Source organism: Silene latifolia, chromosome 9, assembly GCF_048544455.1.
Source record: "Silene latifolia isolate original U9 population chromosome 9, ASM4854445v1, whole genome shotgun sequence".
NCBI classification, from domain to species: domain Eukaryota; kingdom Viridiplantae; phylum Streptophyta; class Magnoliopsida; order Caryophyllales; family Caryophyllaceae; genus Silene; species Silene latifolia.
Window position 1 is genome coordinate 1,404,481 of NC_133534.1, and position 18,003 is coordinate 1,422,483.

Below are 18,003 nucleotides of genomic sequence, written 5' to 3' on the forward strand. Positions count from 1 at the left end.
AGTGATTGATTATCTGATTTCCAGCAGCGGGAAAAAGGTAACTTGCTAATTATCTTCCATATTACTCCGTATGTCTCATTGTAAACTGCTAGCTTGTGGCTTAGTTCTACAATTTATTCGTAAGAATAAAGGAATTTTTTGGCAAAGTGGAGTTAATTAGCAAAATATTAGGAAATTGGGTTTCTTTGAAACAATTTTGCCCCAATGATGTCCACGTTATCACTTTCATTTTTTTTTTCCCAATTTTTAGGCAAAGTCGCTAAGTTTCTTAGCGGCTGTGTCTTCTTGTCATTTTTCAGATGATAGATGCCATAAATAATAAGTTTATGAAAAATAGAGAAATAGGGAAGCCGCTAACTTTCTTAGCGGCTTCGGTGGTTGTTCATTTCTAAAATAGGCTGCCATCAGTGTTTGAAGGTGACGATTTTTGAAAAAAAAAAAAAAAAAAGTGAATAGTGAAGCCGCTAGGTTTCTTAGCGGCTTTACTATAAAAAATAAAAACAAGTGGTCAGAGTTTCGATTTCTGACTTTTGCGAATGAAAAAGCCAAACTTGGGAGGGGTCAACCTATTAAATTGCATTCTGTACCCTGAAGGAGATTGCCTAAGCTGTCGGTATGGAATACTCCTGGTCAATACCGAAAAAAATATACATTGACTTAGACTTCAAACAATGGCCGTTGAGTCGTTCCTTATTTCTTCACGATTAAGGACACACTTCTTTATACAATTATATCCCTTTGTCTTAGTCTTTTTCTAATCTCCATTCAATGTCATAATTAATATACACTTGCAATATTATTATAATATTATGTCCTTTATAACACTAATTCACCAAAGAATAAATCCTCAGAAACTCTTATACATTTGCAAAAAAAAAAAAGTGTTAATCAATGGCTGATGAAAATTCAACTAACAATGAATGTCATGATTTGAATGCTCTTTTTTCTTCCGAGGGTAGCGATTTTCTCATCCGTAACAATGGTGACAAGGTGATTTACTTTCACATATTTGGTCAACTTATTATTATTACACCCCTCTGTCTTGATCGTTTATTTATTTTCCGTAAAGTGTATTTTATTCAAAGGTAAATAAACGATTGGACGGAGGGGTATGTTTTAATATAGATGGGTTTAAGACTTTTGTTTTCTCGGATGGTCTGGTTTTTAGTACATGTGTGATTTTGCATCTTTTTGCCAGGAAAACTCACCGGTCCATCTCGATCATTTGCTCAACTTTGATTAGAATATCTTCAAAGAAAATAAAAAAAAAAGTAAACAAATGAACGGAAAGAGTTTTATTTTACCAGCCTTCAGTAATAATTCAGTATCAAATTAAAGTTCAATGGTCCATAGTAAATTTGTACTTCTTGGTGGGGTATTGGGTTTTGAGCAATTCATGGATTATACAACCAGTGATACGGTATAGAATCCGAGCTTTCTAATAAAGTATCGAGCTTTATGTTAAAGAATATGAGCTTTATTAAAAAGTATCTGAACTCATCCATTCACACATTAAAAATATGAACTTTGAATTAGCTCACCTTAGTTGTACAATGCTCTATATATAACTGGATTTGTAATCCTATTTATGGGTTTTGAGGGATTGTATTTTCCAATTTTAGGGCTGATGCAATATGTTGAACAATTGGTCCGTTGTGAGGCTGTTTTACATTAATATCGTCTAAGACGGGTCCTAAAGAAGATAAATAATAACATAATCCGTATTAGTTGGTTAATTGACTTTGTCTTCCTAATGTAAAACGGATCAAATACTACGGATATAGATAGATGACACATTTTATTGTTTAAGACGTATATGTCCCTCTTAAGCAATTATTTTACAAAAGGCGGCCTTACACACGAATTTGTATATGGTCTAATCACGGGCACCCGAGTTGTTCTTGTTGTGATGACTGTTGGGAGTATTAGATGCTTTTGATTTGAAGTGATTGCAGTCAGATGTACAATTGAGAATGATAAAAGAAAGCTCTAAGGTGATGCTCTAATGGTTTTCTTTGATAGATGAACCATCTCAACCAAAACCTTCAGGTGATGGTTGAGGCCCAACTATTATAATTATTCCTATTACGCTCCCTCACTCAAATGCCCATTGGCCTTGAAGAGTGGTTAGTTGTGCACCGGCTCCCCGTACCGTGTGCTGGAACTCCACTTCAAGAGTTTTTGAGGGGATTAACCCGTGACCTTCGGTCAGAGTGGCTCTGATACCATGATAGATGAACCATCTCAACCAAACCAAGGTGATGGTTGAGGCCCAACTATTATAATTATTCCTATTATTCTTCTCTTGTATAAAATCTTCGATTGCTTTCGTCACCTTCTTTCGGAAATCGCAAATACTCCTATAAGCCAGTTATTTAACCCCAAAATTATTCCTAGTAGACTACCAGAATTAATGATATAGTTGTGTATGTTAAAATGAATGTTTTTACAAGAGACATCCTGTTCTAAATCAATGTCTGTCATATATTCTCAGGTGCCCGTGTCTCAGCTAGTTGGAAAACACGTGCTTATTTATTTCTCCGCTCATTGGTGTCCTCCATGTCGTGGTTTTACACCAAAGCTTGTCGAGACATACAATGAAATGAAGGCAAAGGGATACGCAATTGAGGTCATTTTTGTGTCTAGTGATCGAGACCAATCCTCATTTGATGAATATTACTCTGAGATGCCATGGTTAGCCCTACCATTCGGCGATGAGAGGAAAGCGCTCTTATCCCGTAAATTCAAAGTGAAGGGCATCCCATGCCTTGTGGCTATTGGACCCGAAGGTAAAACTATTACAACTGAAACCCGACACCTTATAGATACTCATGGTTCAGATGCATTTCCATTCACCGAAGATCACATAGAGGATTTGAAACAGAAACTCGAGGATATTGCAAAGGGGTGGCCTGAGAAAGTGAAACACGAACTCCATGAACACGAGTTGGTGAAGGTGCGTAGAAATGGCTACTATTGTGACGAGTGTACTACTCCGGGGAATGGCTGGTCTTTCTGGTGTGAGGAGTGTGATTACGATCTTGACCCGAAATGTGCTTTGGCAAACTCTAAGGAAGTGGAAGAAGAAGATGCCAAAGGCGAGACCAAGGAAGGCTATATCTGCGAAGGTGACGTTTGTCGTAAAATTTAAAAACATGTCTTTGAGTCTGGAGTGATACCCTATTGGTATATGATTTATGAATGTGTGGCTATGCTTGTAATCTTCGTCGCGAATAAAATGGTCTAATGGAAGGCTCTGTGTGTGTTCTATTGAAATATGTTGTCTATATGAGTATGGACTATGGACTACCTTTTTTATATGGACATCAGCATATTTTCATCCGGATTAATCCAGATTCGAGTTTGATTAAGTGCTTATTTTTACCGTGTATTCTCGTAAATCTTGATCTGTGTTTGGTACGAGTCGGTCTCTCACTCTCACCATTAGAGACTATTCTAAATCTCTGTATTTTATTTAATGTTTTAATGATTAGAGAGCGAACGTTTTGAGACATGAGATGCTAATTCCTAATGGAAAATTATTTACGATTTAAATCATTTTACTTTTAGGGCTCTATATTAGTTGGTTACATATAGGGATGTCAGCGGGGCGGGTACAAGTGGGTACCGCCACGCATCCGCCCCAACTGGGGTGGGGATGGGTAGAGCTTTGGCGGGTGGTGGGGCGGGTGCGGGTACGAAAATTGTACCCGCCATGGGTCATGGGGCGGGGATGGTTTTTGTATCTTACCCACCTAATACCCGCCTACCCGCCAATCATTAAAAAAACTAGTAGGATTATGATAATTTTATAAATCTTATTTAGTTATAATTAAGATATAATGTTAATAATAACAACTATTTTATAAAGTTTTTTACTGACTTATTTGGTGAAAAATTAAAATTATAAAGATAAATTAAAAAAAAATAGAAATTAATAATGATTAAACCAACTTTTACGAAAAAATTTATAGAATAAAATTATGGTGTAACGTGTTAATGGGTAAGCGGGGCGGGTACGGTTTTATATTTCCACCCGTTGGGGCGGGGATGGTTTTGGAAACTTGTACCCGCCACGGGTGGTGGGGCGGGGATGGTACGAGTTTTTCTTGGTGGGTACGGGTACGGGGGAGCCTATATCCACCACCGCCCCGCCCCAATGACATCCCTAGTTACATATTTATTTATCGGTTTTTCTAACGTGCGACCTAAAGACACACATTAATAACCTGTATGCAAAAGATTCACAAGAAATTCTCATGAGTAAACTCATTGTTACCAAATTAATGAGAATATCTTGTTAATCTTTTCGCATCATTTTAGAAAAATCGTTTTATTATTACCAAAAATAAACAAATACTTTCATATATAAAATGATCGTCTTATACTCGGGTCTCGGGAGAGACCATAGTCAACAGTCTCATCAGTCATGACACACATTATCGATATGGAGGCCACTGAATGAGAAACGAAATCGGCCCGACTACGATACAAATCGATACATGCGTCGTCCCCCAAGGTTACACAACACTTCTAAAAATTGTGTACTTAACTATTAGGAGTTGAAACTCATATGGTATGCTCAAAATTAGCTCAAAATTAACATAGAAAAGTAGTAATATTTTCCTAGATTAAATTACAAGGTGAAAGATACAGCTTCATTTATATACAAGGTGTACAAATACAAGAAGATTGGTGTCATTGTCTGTTACCTTGACCCGGGTTGAACGGGTCGGATCTTCACAAATGGCATGTTACAATTGGTTTGGTGACAAGAATAATTGACATACTTTCCTCCAAACTTCAGGCCTTTAATCTAGAATACATAATATTTTCCTAGATTAAATTACAAGGTATATGAAAATTTGATTGGCCTCCATCACTTTATAGTTGTTGGCGGCTTGGCGCCAAGACCACTATCACTGTCTGTCAGCTCATCACGAAAGGGGCTGTCAACTTTCTGGACCGTCTGAGGACGAGGAGATATTATGGGTGATTGTTCGGTCAGATGGTGGGCCGTCAAGTCGCCGAGTCCATGCTTCTCATAACTCTTGAATGCACCCAAAGCTCCCAGAAAACCTTCATGCCTCAAAAACATGGCCTTTGCTTCCCCTTTTGACCTATATAAACCGGAATTTAGAAATTAAAGCAAAATGACCCGATGTGTAAGACAGACCGACACAAAATTCATCGTTCTTTATAAAACCGGCCAATGCGGTCAGTTGGCTTGATATTCCAGCAATATTGAACCCAAAGACCAGAAAATGACTTAACAAAAATCGAACATTTGCACATGTCAGCAGCTACATCGCGAACTTTGACTCCCTTTGCACCAGAAAGGGAGTCGAAAACTCAAATAAAAGGGAAAAACAATATTGCTCAATTTTCGTGCAGCTTTAATATGCAGTTTAAAGATTTTATTAGCATCTTTAGAAAGATCCACAATAGTAAAATTAGTTCTTCTTCTTTTACCTTACCTTTACAATAAGATTTTCAAGCTACATTATTTTTAAGTAAAACTATAGACAAATTGTAGTTTCTACTTGTATTGTGGCTTAGAAATTAATTGTACTTCATGCCTATTTCCATGTGTTTTATTTTAGTTGGTAGATTTTTTGGTAGGACCATTTAAGCTACTAGCTCCAATGGGTAGCTAAGAAATTCTCTAAACCTAATTGAATGGAATTGCTCAATGGTTAAGCAAGTAAAATTTTTTTTTTGCGCGTTCGTCTTTTAAACCATTGGAGATGCTCTTAGTAGTCCACGCATTTAACGGAATCCAGCAGATTAACGACCTATGAGAAGAAAAGTGATTTATTATCCTTCATCTAGATACCCTGGAGTTGAAATAGAAATTGTTAAAAAAAAGGAAATCACGGAAACTAATTGGCAGTAAAATAATTGTCGATGAAATAGCAGATGTCCCTCATTTTATGACCCGACATTATTAATATGGAAATAAGCTATATTTATGCTAATAATATTAGAACATATATATGATACGATTATCATGTTTAGATCTTTAGACTAGTATAAATGCGAATATGCGATATGATTTTAATTGTTTGAGACACGAGCAATAATAATACAACGTTTTTTTCTAACATGTAAAAAACCGATTACTAATTAATGAATTTACCTTTCTCTTAAAAAAAAAGAATTATAAAGAAGAAAAGATAATTTTGGTAATCAAAGGTGCACGCAGTGTCGCTAACTTATCTCCCTGTGTATTTAGGTGAAATAGTAAAATTTGTAATAATGATTAAAAGATTACGTTTCCAAAATCGAATTCAGTCGATAACCATATTGAATAAATTTTCCAAAACATTCAACGTATGAACTGTTTAAATACGCCATTGTTGACTATTAATTTGCTTGAACAATCAATCAATATGGCTAACTGGAGTGAACTAATACCATTGGACATATGGAAGAAGATTGCCGAGTCGATACAATTTCATGAAGATTTTAATGTATTTGGGAGAGTGTGTAGTGATTGGAGAAAAGCCATGAAAATTGCAAACAGATCAAGTCATCAATCCAAACTCCATGGCTATTACTTGCGTAACCTCCATGCACATCGACACGTCGGTTTTACTGACCTCTACAACCGTAAGGTTCGCCGATTGAGCCGCCTAAGCCATCAACCACATCCGTCGCCGAGGACGACATCGACAACATGACCACGAGTCTCTTGTTTCCACCGACAAAGACGAGGACGGACCGGTGATTGGAGGTACTACTCTTCACGTGGTTGGCTTATTTCCGTCACCCAATTAGGCTTGAACATTACCCTAGTGAACCCGATTACTAAGCAAGTTGTTCAACCCCCGCCCTTCCCGGATCATATCTTTGGAAGTAGAACGAGATCATGGCAATGGCAACCTAATTCATACCTGTTTATGTATGATAAATTTGTGTTGTCAGAAGACCCATCAACTACTAAAGACTACGTGCTTGCCATGAAATTCCCGGCCAGCGTTGATTTGGCTTTCTGGAAAAGCGGGGATAAACAATGGAACATGCTCAACACACATTCTCGTCATTTCTGGACATCACTTTTCACAAAGGAGAATTCTATGCCGTGGAGCAATTTGGAAAAATTATAGCGGTCGGAAACTCAAGTCCCCCATCAACGCCAAGGCTCGTGGCAAATTTAATGTTCCAATGCACGTCCCTCACTTGTCTTACTTGGTAGAATCAGTAGGAACATTGTGCGATATTTCGGGAATTAGAAGATCTTGAAAACAAAACATTGGAGCTAAAGTGGTTCAAAGTGTGGGAGATAAATGTTGATACCGGGGAGGCCAAAGAAACAACGAGTTTGGGAAATAGAGCAGTTTTCCTTGGTCATAACTCGTCCTTCTCTGTCGAAGCGTGTCCTCCTATTTGTAGGCCTAATTGTATCTACTACACTGATAACTATGATCACAACTACCGCTTCTCCAATACCATAAATAGGTGCGACATGGGTGTCTATGATATAAGCTTAGATCGTAAAATCGAAGAATTTTATCAAGGTCCCTCGTGTCTTAGCAAATCTACCTTACCACTATGGGTAGAATCCCCTAATTAGACTATTCAAACATGAGTTCGTTTATAATACAGATTCTGAGTTCCTGCTTGACCCTTTATTTTTCTAAAATCCCGAGTAATTTTTTTTCATACTAATTTTGTTATATGAGGATATATGAACAAAGGAATCAAGACAAAGTTGTACGAGTATTTAAGAACTAGTTGAGATCCCGTGCTAAAGCATGGCATTTGAGAGCTAAAGCAAGGTACTTGTGAGCTTGACTTATATAGCGGGAATTTAAGATATTTATATAAATGAGTTGTACTTGTAATAAGTTTTAATGTACTGGTTATAATGTTAGTGATATTTTCAAAAAAAAAAAAGTGTACCATTTAAAAGACTTCTAGATTAAATTATTTTTGTGCTTATTAATTTTAATTATTAAAAATAATGAAAGCCGACTATTATTCAAAAACATAATCTAATATAAGGTCATCACTACTTATAAGGGATATAAGCATTGAGTTAAAAAAGAAATGTAAGTATATTGTAATGCGGAAAATTTCTGGTATTACGTAAACACCACATCACTATAATGACGCGGTGTTACAAACCAATAAAAAATGGCTCAAATTGCCATCCTAAAATATAGTAGCAAAGTCAACCGCATTTTAAGAAAGAAATAAATCCAGCACATTAAATGTGATTCTATATACTCAGCATGTGTACTGTATATTACGTACAATATCAAAATTATATACTCCCTCCTATTCTGCCTATAGTTCTCCTTTCATTATAATACTCCTCACATATATTAGAGAAAGGGGAACTATAAAGCAATGGAGGGAGTATGTAGTATATTGTAATATGATTCTATAAATTATATTAATAATTATTTGTAATTTTTTTCAATTTTTTTTTGAAGAAGTTATTTGTTGATGTATAATTTATATACTCAGCATAGAATAAAAATTGTATAGAATATTCATTCTTTTTCTAGACTAGCCTGTCTAATAGCTTTAAGCCCTACCCAGGAAAGAGTATCCCGTTCGGGTGCTTGCTTTCCATAAATTCTGGTGCTTGCTTTCTCTCAATTTCCTTGCTTGCTTTCAATTTCCTTGCTTGCTTTCTAGGGTGGTTACCCTGTTCCATTTCTAGCTGTGTTCCATACAATACAATCAATACAATCTATACTAACCAATTTGATAGTCTTAAGAAAATATAGTCATCTAATTCGATACCGATCTCGTAGTTGGGTTAGCCCAACCTTTCGTTTGAAACCCACTTTCTTTTATTAGTCAATTATTAATCAATCAATTGATCCACTTTATTTTGTACCCAATTACAATGTAGTGTAGAAGATTGTATAGAATAACATGGGATCCCACTTCATTTTGTTAGTTAATTATACATCCTCCCAAATCACTATAATGTTCCTCTTTTCCTAAACGGATTATTCAACTAATTTTCTCCTTTCTATTTTTAAAAACTTTTACTCTTATTTTATTCATTCCTCTCTCCTATCACCAAACCTCACACAACTTTTTTACTCCTATTTTATTACTTTCCTTTATGTTTTGGCCTCACAATTCTTTATTTAACTACTAATCATTCATCCCTCTCTCCTATCACCAACCCACACAACTCTTTTACTCTTATTTTAATATTTTTCCTTAAGTATTGTGCTCAAGTTATTGTGTTCCTTGTATGTAGCAATTAGTCGAGAATTAGTTCCTAATTGATAGCTTAGACTTTTGTATATATAGTCTTAACCTAATCAATAGAAAGGCAACGATTATCCTCTTTCATGGTATCAGCCTTCTAGATCTTGCTTCCGCTCAATTTCTTCTTCTCTCATCAATCGTTCAAACCCGACCTCACGTCACTCAAATGGCCCCCGATGGAAAGAGTACTTTTCATCCTCGCTCTTGCAACAACAACATCACCAACCATATTCCGATCAAACTTGGAATGGATAATGACCAATATCCTTTATGGGTGGCGTTGTTTACGAATCACGCCAAGTCAAATCGTGTGCTTCATCATATTATCCACCAAGTCGCGCGCCCCCAAAGCCCCTTCGACGGATGACGAAAAGATCTATGGGAAACCCTAGACGCGACGGTCCTCCAAAGGTGGATTTATTCCACTGTCACTCTCAACTCCTCGAGACTATTATTGAGGCTGAATCCACGGCTATGGAAGCGTGGAATCGCCTTGCTAATATTTTCCAGGACAACAAAAATTCTCGAGCCGTGACACTCGAACAGAATTCTCGCATATTAACATGGGCGACTTTTCCTCGGCCAGCATCATCGTCAACGCTTGAAGTCCTTGCGATCGTTAAAAATGTTGGATCTCCTGGTCTCCAATAGCCGCTTGGTTCTACAACTCGTTTACGGTCTCACCGAGGCATATCGACACGTAGGCACTCTCATACGCCAACGTGACCCTTTGCCCGAATTCTACGATCTAGGTCGATGCTAACGCTTGAAGAAGCCTGTCTTGCGAAACAGTGCTTCCCAACTCCCGACTCTCTATGCTCGGGGTAATGGTGATAGCGATTATGGGCGATCGAATTCTAAGCATGGTGGAAATCAGCAAGGGAAAGGGAACAAGGGTGGAAAGAAGAAGGGACAAGGTAAAGGTGGTAATGGGAAAGGAAACAAGACGACACAAAGTGGTGCTTAGTCGGGCTCTGCTGCGTCTGCTGCGTCTGTTCCTGCTGCCGCTGGATGGACTGGTGCATATGGACCATGGCAGTGGCCTCCCTCCTCTTGGGGCTACCCACCGTGTCCATATCCATCGAGCCCATGGGTTCGTAATTTTGGACGCCCGTCTTCTTCGAGGGTGTACTTGGACCCCGTCCCGCTCAAGGTTATACTGCGATGGTAATGTTCCTCGCAAAAGATATTGAGGCTGCAATGATGACATTGGGATTCACTCCACCCGAACCATGGGTTATGGATACTGGAGCAACTTCTCACATGACATCGGATCAAGGTAAACTCACGTCTTTTGTTAATACGAGCATTAATAATGGTATCATTGTCGGTAATGGACACTCCATTCCAATTAAAGGTTTCGGTAATACCCATCTACCCGAACCCAATCCCCCCTTAGCCCTTAATAACGTCCTGTATTCCCCACCCTAGTCAAAAATTTAATTTCAAAGATTTTAAATTTACCCGTGATAACTCCTGGTCCACCGTTGAATTTGATCCATTTGGCTTTTGTGTGAAGGATATGCGGACGGGAACTCGTCTAATGAGGTGTAATAGTCGAGGCAACCTCTATCCAGTGTCAGCCGATTCCACGTCCCATTTTGCTGCCTTAGCGTCTTCTTTATGGCACAACCGTCTCGGTCAGCCTGGAGCTCCTGTTTTTTCGTCTATTCGTCAAAATAAATTAATTGATTGTTCTCCAAACAATAGCAATTCTGTTTGTCAGTCGTGTCCTTTGGGAAAGCATGTTCGGTTACCTTTTGTTGCTTCTCAAACTAGAACTTTTATGCCATTTGATATATTACATTGCGATCTTTGGACGTCCCCTGTTCTTAGCTCGTCGGGTCATAAATATTATTTGTTAATTTTGGATGATTATTGCAATTATTTATGGACATTTCCAATAGCTCATAAAAATGATGTTAATTCCATATTAATACAATTTCATTCACAAATACAAACACAATTTGAGCGTAAAATTAAATCGATACAATGTGATAACGGAACGGAGTTTATTAATAATATTTTTCGAAAATTTTGTCCTGAGCAAGGGCTGGTTTTTCGCCTCTCTTGTCCTCACACATCTTCTCAAAACGGCAAAGCCGAAAGAAAAATTCGTTCCGTTAACAATGTTGTTCGAACCATTCTGTTTCACGCGTCTATCCCGGTCAAACATTGGCATCATGTTTTAGCCATGGCAACCTACCTCATGAACATCATCCCAAGCAAACCTCTAGCATACAAAATTCTCACCCAAATTCTATATAATAGGATTCCCACATATGGTCATCTTCGAGTTTTCGGTTGCTTATGTTTTCCGCTTGTTCCGTCAACACAAATTCATAAACTCCAACCACGAACTCTTCCTTGTGTCTTTCTTGGTTACCCATCAAATCATCGCGGTTATAAGTGTCTCGATATGTCCACAAATAAAATCATTATTAGTCGACATGTTATCTTTGATGAAACGGTCTTCCCTTTCGCTAAAGTTCATTGTCCCGACGCTAATACTTACAGATGCTTTGATGACGAGTTGTCTCCGTATGTCCTTCGACATTTGACCTCAACCAACCAACCCACTGACCCAAACCACCCACCCTCTCCCACAATAGCCCAGCCCACGACAGACGTTGCCCAACCCGCTACAACGTCTGCCCAGCCTACGGTTTCCCCTGCCACAGCGTCAACCCAGCCCATGACCCCTGTCTCCAGCCCTGAAACCGTCCATGTTGTGTCCCCTGACCCTACCATTGTGGTCCAACCCGCACCCGCTCCTCGAGCCACTACGGCCCAGCCTACGGTCAAAGCTACTACTCGAGCTGACCACGGCATTTACAAACCAAACCCCAAATATTTTAAATCCAACGACGACAAAAATTTGAGTCACACCACTGTCATTTCCCCTGTTCCCCGTAACCCAGTGACAGCCCTTTGTGACCCTAATTGGAAATCGGCAATGGACGATGAATTTAATGCTCTTATTTCTAATAAAACGTGGGTTTTGGTTCCGCGTCCTTCTCATGCTAATATTATCCGTTCCATGTGGATTTTTCGTCACAAATTTAACTCTGATGGTTCTTTTGAAAGGTATAAAGCTCGTCTTGTAGGTGATGGCAAACTCAACAAGTTGGAGTTGATTGCGGTGAAACATTTAGCCCAGTTGTGAAACCGGCTACAATTCGCACTGTATTATGTCTTGCTCTTTCCAAGTGTTGGCCGATTAATCAACTTGACGTCAAAAATGCTTTTCTACATGGAAATCTTAATGAAACGGTTTATATGTATCAATCGGTTGGCTATCGGGATAAAAGTCGGCCTGATCATGTGTGCTTACTTCAAAAGTCGCTTTATGGTCTCAAACAAGCACCTCGTGCTTGGTATACTCGGTTTGCGGATTACATTGCTAAAATCGGGTTCACACATAGCAAGGTCGATCACTCATTATTTATTTTTCGGCAAGGTACCTTTATTGCTTATCTACTTTTATATGTCGATGATATTATTTTGACTTGCTCGTCCGAAGCTCTTCGTGCATCTATTATGAGTAATCTGCATCGGGAATTTGCTATGAAAGATCTTGGTCCACTAAGTTATTTCTTGGGTGTTTCGGTCCAACGACATGGTGATAGTATGTTCCTTTCGCAAAAGAAGTATGCCGACGAGATTGTTAAAAAAGCTGGTATGTCCTCTTGTAAACCCGCTGCCACATCCGTTGATACTAAACCAAAGCTCAGTGCGAATGCTGCGTCGACTCCCTTTCATGATCCGACACTCTATCGTAGCTTAGCCGGTGCACTCCGGTACCTTATGTTCACCCGACCCGATATATCTTACGCCGTCCAGCAAGTATGTCTTTTCATGCATAATCCTATGGACGCACATATGAATGCACTCAAACGAGTGGTTCGTTTCATTCGTAGGACAGCTGATCACGGCCTATGGCTTCATAAGTCTCCCCCGTCTCGGTTAATAGCCTATACGGACGCCGACTGGGGAGGCTGTCCAGATACACGTCGGTCTACGTCCGGGTACTGCGTTTTTCTCGGAGACAACCTTATTTCTTGGGCCTCGAAAAGGCAGCCCACTCTCTCGCGCTCTAGTGCAGAAGCGGAGTATCGAGGTGTTGCTAATGTTGTGGCCGAATCTTGTTGGCTTTGAAATCTGTTGGTCGAACTTCATGTACCCATGCCCAAAGCGACGTTTGGTTTATTGTGATAATGTCAGTGCCATTTACTTGTCGGGTAATCCGGTTCAGCATCAACGGACTAAGCATATTGAAATGGACATTCATTTCGTCCGTGAAAAAGTTAAACGCGGAGAAGTTCGTGTTCGACATATCCCGTCTCGCCATCAGATTGCAGATATATTTACTAAAGGTCTTCCCTTGGTACTCTTTGATGATTTCCGGGACAATCTCAACGTTCGTGTTCCTCCCGTTTCGACTGCGGGGGTATGATAGAATAATAGTAAATATGTAATTATTTACTAAATTATTTGTTGCTATATTTAAGTTATTGTATTCCTTGTATGTAGCAATTAGTCAAATAATTAGTTCCTAATTGATAGCTTAGACTTTTGTATATATAGTCTTAACCTAATCAATAGAAAGGCAACGATTATCCTCTTTCAATATCAAATGGGAACAATATAGTGACTGGGAGGGAGTAGTAATTATTATAATTTCAGCATGGCCCACCACTATGTCAATTAATCAAGGAAAACTTTGAGAGTTTCTTATTCTTTTAGTTTAGTGGGGATTTACGAAGTCGGCCTCTAAATGATCTGATGCTTAAAAACACGTGTATAGTTTCGGTCACAAATTCGCAATAAAACAAAGCAGAGGAAGTATACTGTTTAGTATTGAATAAATTGGCCTGTTAGGTGCTATGCACCCACCGGATATACCATGTCATCGTACACCCTATCCAATGAGTATTGGAATTGAATAAATTCTCCATAAAAAAGAGAACATAATCTTAATAAATTGGCAGGTTAGGTGCTATACACCGGGTGTACCATGTCATCGTACATCCTATCCAATGAGAATATTAGAAATTGAATAAATTCTCCATGAATAAGAGAACATAATCTTAAACCCATAAATAAAAACAAAGGCATCTCATTGATTAGGGTGTATGAGATTCTTGTACATCCTATGGGACCTTATTTTTCATGCGATTATAGGCATGGAACTATTGGAATTTGGATTTCCATTAGTCGGTTTTTATTGATTGTGAAAACGGGTCGAATAATCATGGTGACTCGAGAAAATTATTAATGAGATTTATCTTTCATTATAAAAGGGTATATTGTGAAACTTATTATTCATAAGACCCAAGTCCCAAATTTCCTAGTTATACAAAATACACCATCTTTTAGGAAATTTTTTATACACCGGGTGTACCTAAGAATTTTTCATACAACACCTACCAAAATTCATCAAATACTTGCACAATCATCTACGTACGTAATATTTCAAAATCCTAATATCCAACACCAATCATATCATATGGCTAACTGGAGTGATTTACCATTAGACATATGGAAGAAGATTGCCGAGTCAATCGAATTTCATGAAGATTTTAATGTATGTGTAGTGATTGGAAAAAAGCCATGAAAATTGCAAAAAGATCAATGTCATCAATCCAAACTCCATGGCTATTACTTGCGTAACCTCCGTGCACATCAAGACGCTGGCGGTTTCTGCCTCTACAACCGTATGGTTACGCGATTGAGCCGCCTCGCCATCAACCATACCTGGTGGGCCGGAGGACAACCCCGACAACATGAGCCTGAGTTTATTGTTCCCACCGGAGAAAGACGTGGACGTGCTGGGTGATTGGAGGTACTACTCTTCACGTGGTTAGCTTATTTACGTCACCCAAATAGGCTTGAACATTACCTTAGTGAACCCGATTACTAAGCAAGTTATTCAACCCCCTGCCTTCCCGAACCATATCGTGACGATGAGATCGTATTCGTGGCCTTTGCATAGCGAATCATACCTGTTTATGTATGATAAATTTGTGTTGTCGGAAAACCCATCAACTAATACGGACTACGTCTTTGGCCATGATATTTCCGGCTAATCACGATTTGGCTTTTTGGAAAAGCGGGGATAAAGAATGGACCCTGCTCAACACACATAATTCAATATTCTTTGACATCACTTTTTACAAGGGAGAATTCTATGCCGTGGAGCAACATGGCAAAATTATAGCGATGGGGAATTCAAGTCCTCCCGCAAGGCCAAGGCTTGTGGCGATTTAGAGTTTCAGGTGCACATCCCGGACTTGTCTTACTTGGTAGAATCAAACGGAGTGTTGTTGCTTTGGTTTTTATGAGCTAGAAGATTATGACGCCTATACATTAGAGCTTGGTTGCTTCACGATTGTGTGAGATAGACGTTGATACCGGGGAGGCCACAGAAAAGAAGAGTTTGGGAAATAGGGCACTTTTCCTTGGTCATAACTCGTCCTTCTCCGTGGAGGCGTCTCCTCCTATTTGTAAGCCTAATTGTATCTACTACACTGATAACTATGAAATCAACTATCTCACTTCCGATAAAATAAAAAGGTGCGACATGGTTGTCTAGATTTAAGCTTAGATCAGAAAATCGAAGAATTTTATCAGGGTCCCTCGTGTCTTAGCAAATCTACGTTACCTCTATGGGTAGAATCCCCTAATTAGACTATTTCCAATTATTTGCCCAGATAATCATCATTCAAAATTTGAGTTCTTTTATAATGTTTCTTACTTCTTAGACATACAGATTCTGAATTTCTGCTTGTTCCTTGTTTTGTTTTTCTGCAGTAATTTTTGTCAAACTGGTTATGTTATGAGCATCTTAACAAATGAATCAAAACAAAGTTCCATATAATAATTTATGGCAAAATCTAAATGATCCCATGCTTAAAAGCGTGTATAGTTTTGGTAAGATGTGAACATACAAACTACAAAAGACAAACAACACATCTCATTTCAATCGCAAGAAAACCAAAGCAGAGAAAGCAGTTTCCGACATTGACATTGTAATCTGAAGCTATTCAAAGTATAAATTTGTTACGTTTTCTTACGATTCCTTAAAGTTGGGCATGAAAAAAAGCATAGAGCAAAGAAAGTGAAGTACCTCTTGTGATAAATGAGTTTAATTCTTGGCAATTTTGATACAATTCCGGAAAAATCACCCTAGTTCTACACATTGATTTCTATGTTGTCAAGCAATCTCGCATTTCCAAACCAAGCCGCAACACAAAACACAACCGGGTTCTTGACCTCTTCAACTACTTCTAGGGTATGTTGGTCCACAATCTGCTTCCAAATTATTCACATTACAAAAAAAAAAAAAAAAAGCAGATCAAATTAATATAACCCCTTGAATTGCATATTAGAAAAAAATAGAATACCTCTGCATAATCGACATTTCCACCACTTCCTCTCTAATGCCTGGATAAGCGACTCCCGCAAATCGTTTGCAATTGATTATCCCTTCTTCCACGGCGTGTTTTGCTTTGGAGAGAGATCTACTAATAGACAAAGCCTGCGATGCAAAAAGCGAAGATATGACAAATCCGAGATGAATTAGGAAAGGATATTGAAAAACATAAAGGTTAAGTGTTAACCTTTTGCCTATCCTCTTTGGAAAGATAGACATTGCGAGAACTCATTGTTAATCCATCATCTTCACGCATTATCTCAGACCCAATTACTTTAACAGAAAAGTCCAGGTCACGGACCTGTATTGAACAACTTTGATGAAAAAAGTGGCAAAACAAAAAGAAAGCCATAATTAATACTCCTCTATCTCAATCATTTGCTTCCTATGATTAAATACCTTTTAAGGCTCTTACACTCAATATAATAAAGAAAACAAACGATCGAAGACGGAAAAACAAAGAAAGAGTCTGTTATACGTACCATCCTAGAAATGATCCTCCATTGTTGATAATCCTTCTTACCAAAAACAGCAACATCAGGTTCCACAATGTTAAACAGCTTACTAACAACAGTAGCAACACCTCTAAAAAACAAAGGCCTACTTTTCCCACACAAACCTTTCTCCAAATTCTCAACTCTAACCCAAGTTTCATGTCCACCTCCACTTTCCTCCACACATGACACCACAACATTCCCTTCAACTTTCTCTCTTTTTCCACCATTTCCATAATCATACAAATTATAAGGATTGAAAACAACATCAACACCACCATTAACACACTTTAATTTCTTCAAATCACCATTAAAATCAGATGGGTATGTTGAAATATCCTCAGATGTTGTAAACTGACCTGGGTTTACATAGATTGATACTACAATTAATTCGGCATGTTTATGTGCTTCGTTTATTAAAGAAATATGACCCTTGTGAAGAAACCCCATTGTTGGTACTAAACCTATTGTTTTGCCCTTGATTTTCATTGATCTTGACCATTTTCTCATCTCTTGTTTATCCCTTATTATTAAGGGTTCTTGAGGTGCTGCCATTGTTGAACAAAGTTCTAAGCTTTATGGTGATTTGGGTATCTGGGTTTTGATTTTTTTTTTCAATTTAAGGAAATAATTGAAGGAAAAGATTTGATCTTTGAAGAAATAATGGGTGGAGGATTGGGATGGAGTAGGTGAATGCAAAAATAAGGAATCCCTAACCTTTAATAACCGTTTGCTCCATAAATAATCTTGTGCATTTAATTCTAGGAAGTACTAATTTAAAATTTGGAATCATCATACGAAGATGCTAACCGTGTAATGGGTACACATTGACTA

General features: G+C 38.3%; 1 protein-coding gene and 1 pseudogene across 1 annotated transcript; one reads left to right on the forward strand and one right to left on the reverse strand.

Annotated features, from left to right (window-relative positions):
* The first annotated feature begins 768 nt into the window (after window positions 1–768).
* LOC141598627 (putative nucleoredoxin 1-2) lies at window positions 769–3,371 on the forward strand. Its single transcript, XM_074418328.1, has 2 exons — window positions 769–990; window positions 2,495–3,371. Exons 1-2 carry the CDS (start codon window positions 892–894, stop codon window positions 3,149–3,151), a joined length of 756 nt encoding a protein of 251 aa, XP_074274429.1. The 5' UTR covers window positions 769–891; the 3' UTR covers window positions 3,152–3,371.
* Window positions 3,372–16,419: 13,048 nt separating this feature from the next.
* Window positions 16,420–17,860, reverse strand: LOC141598626 (pantoate--beta-alanine ligase-like; annotated as a pseudogene).
* Window positions 17,861–18,003: the final 143 nt, after the last annotated feature.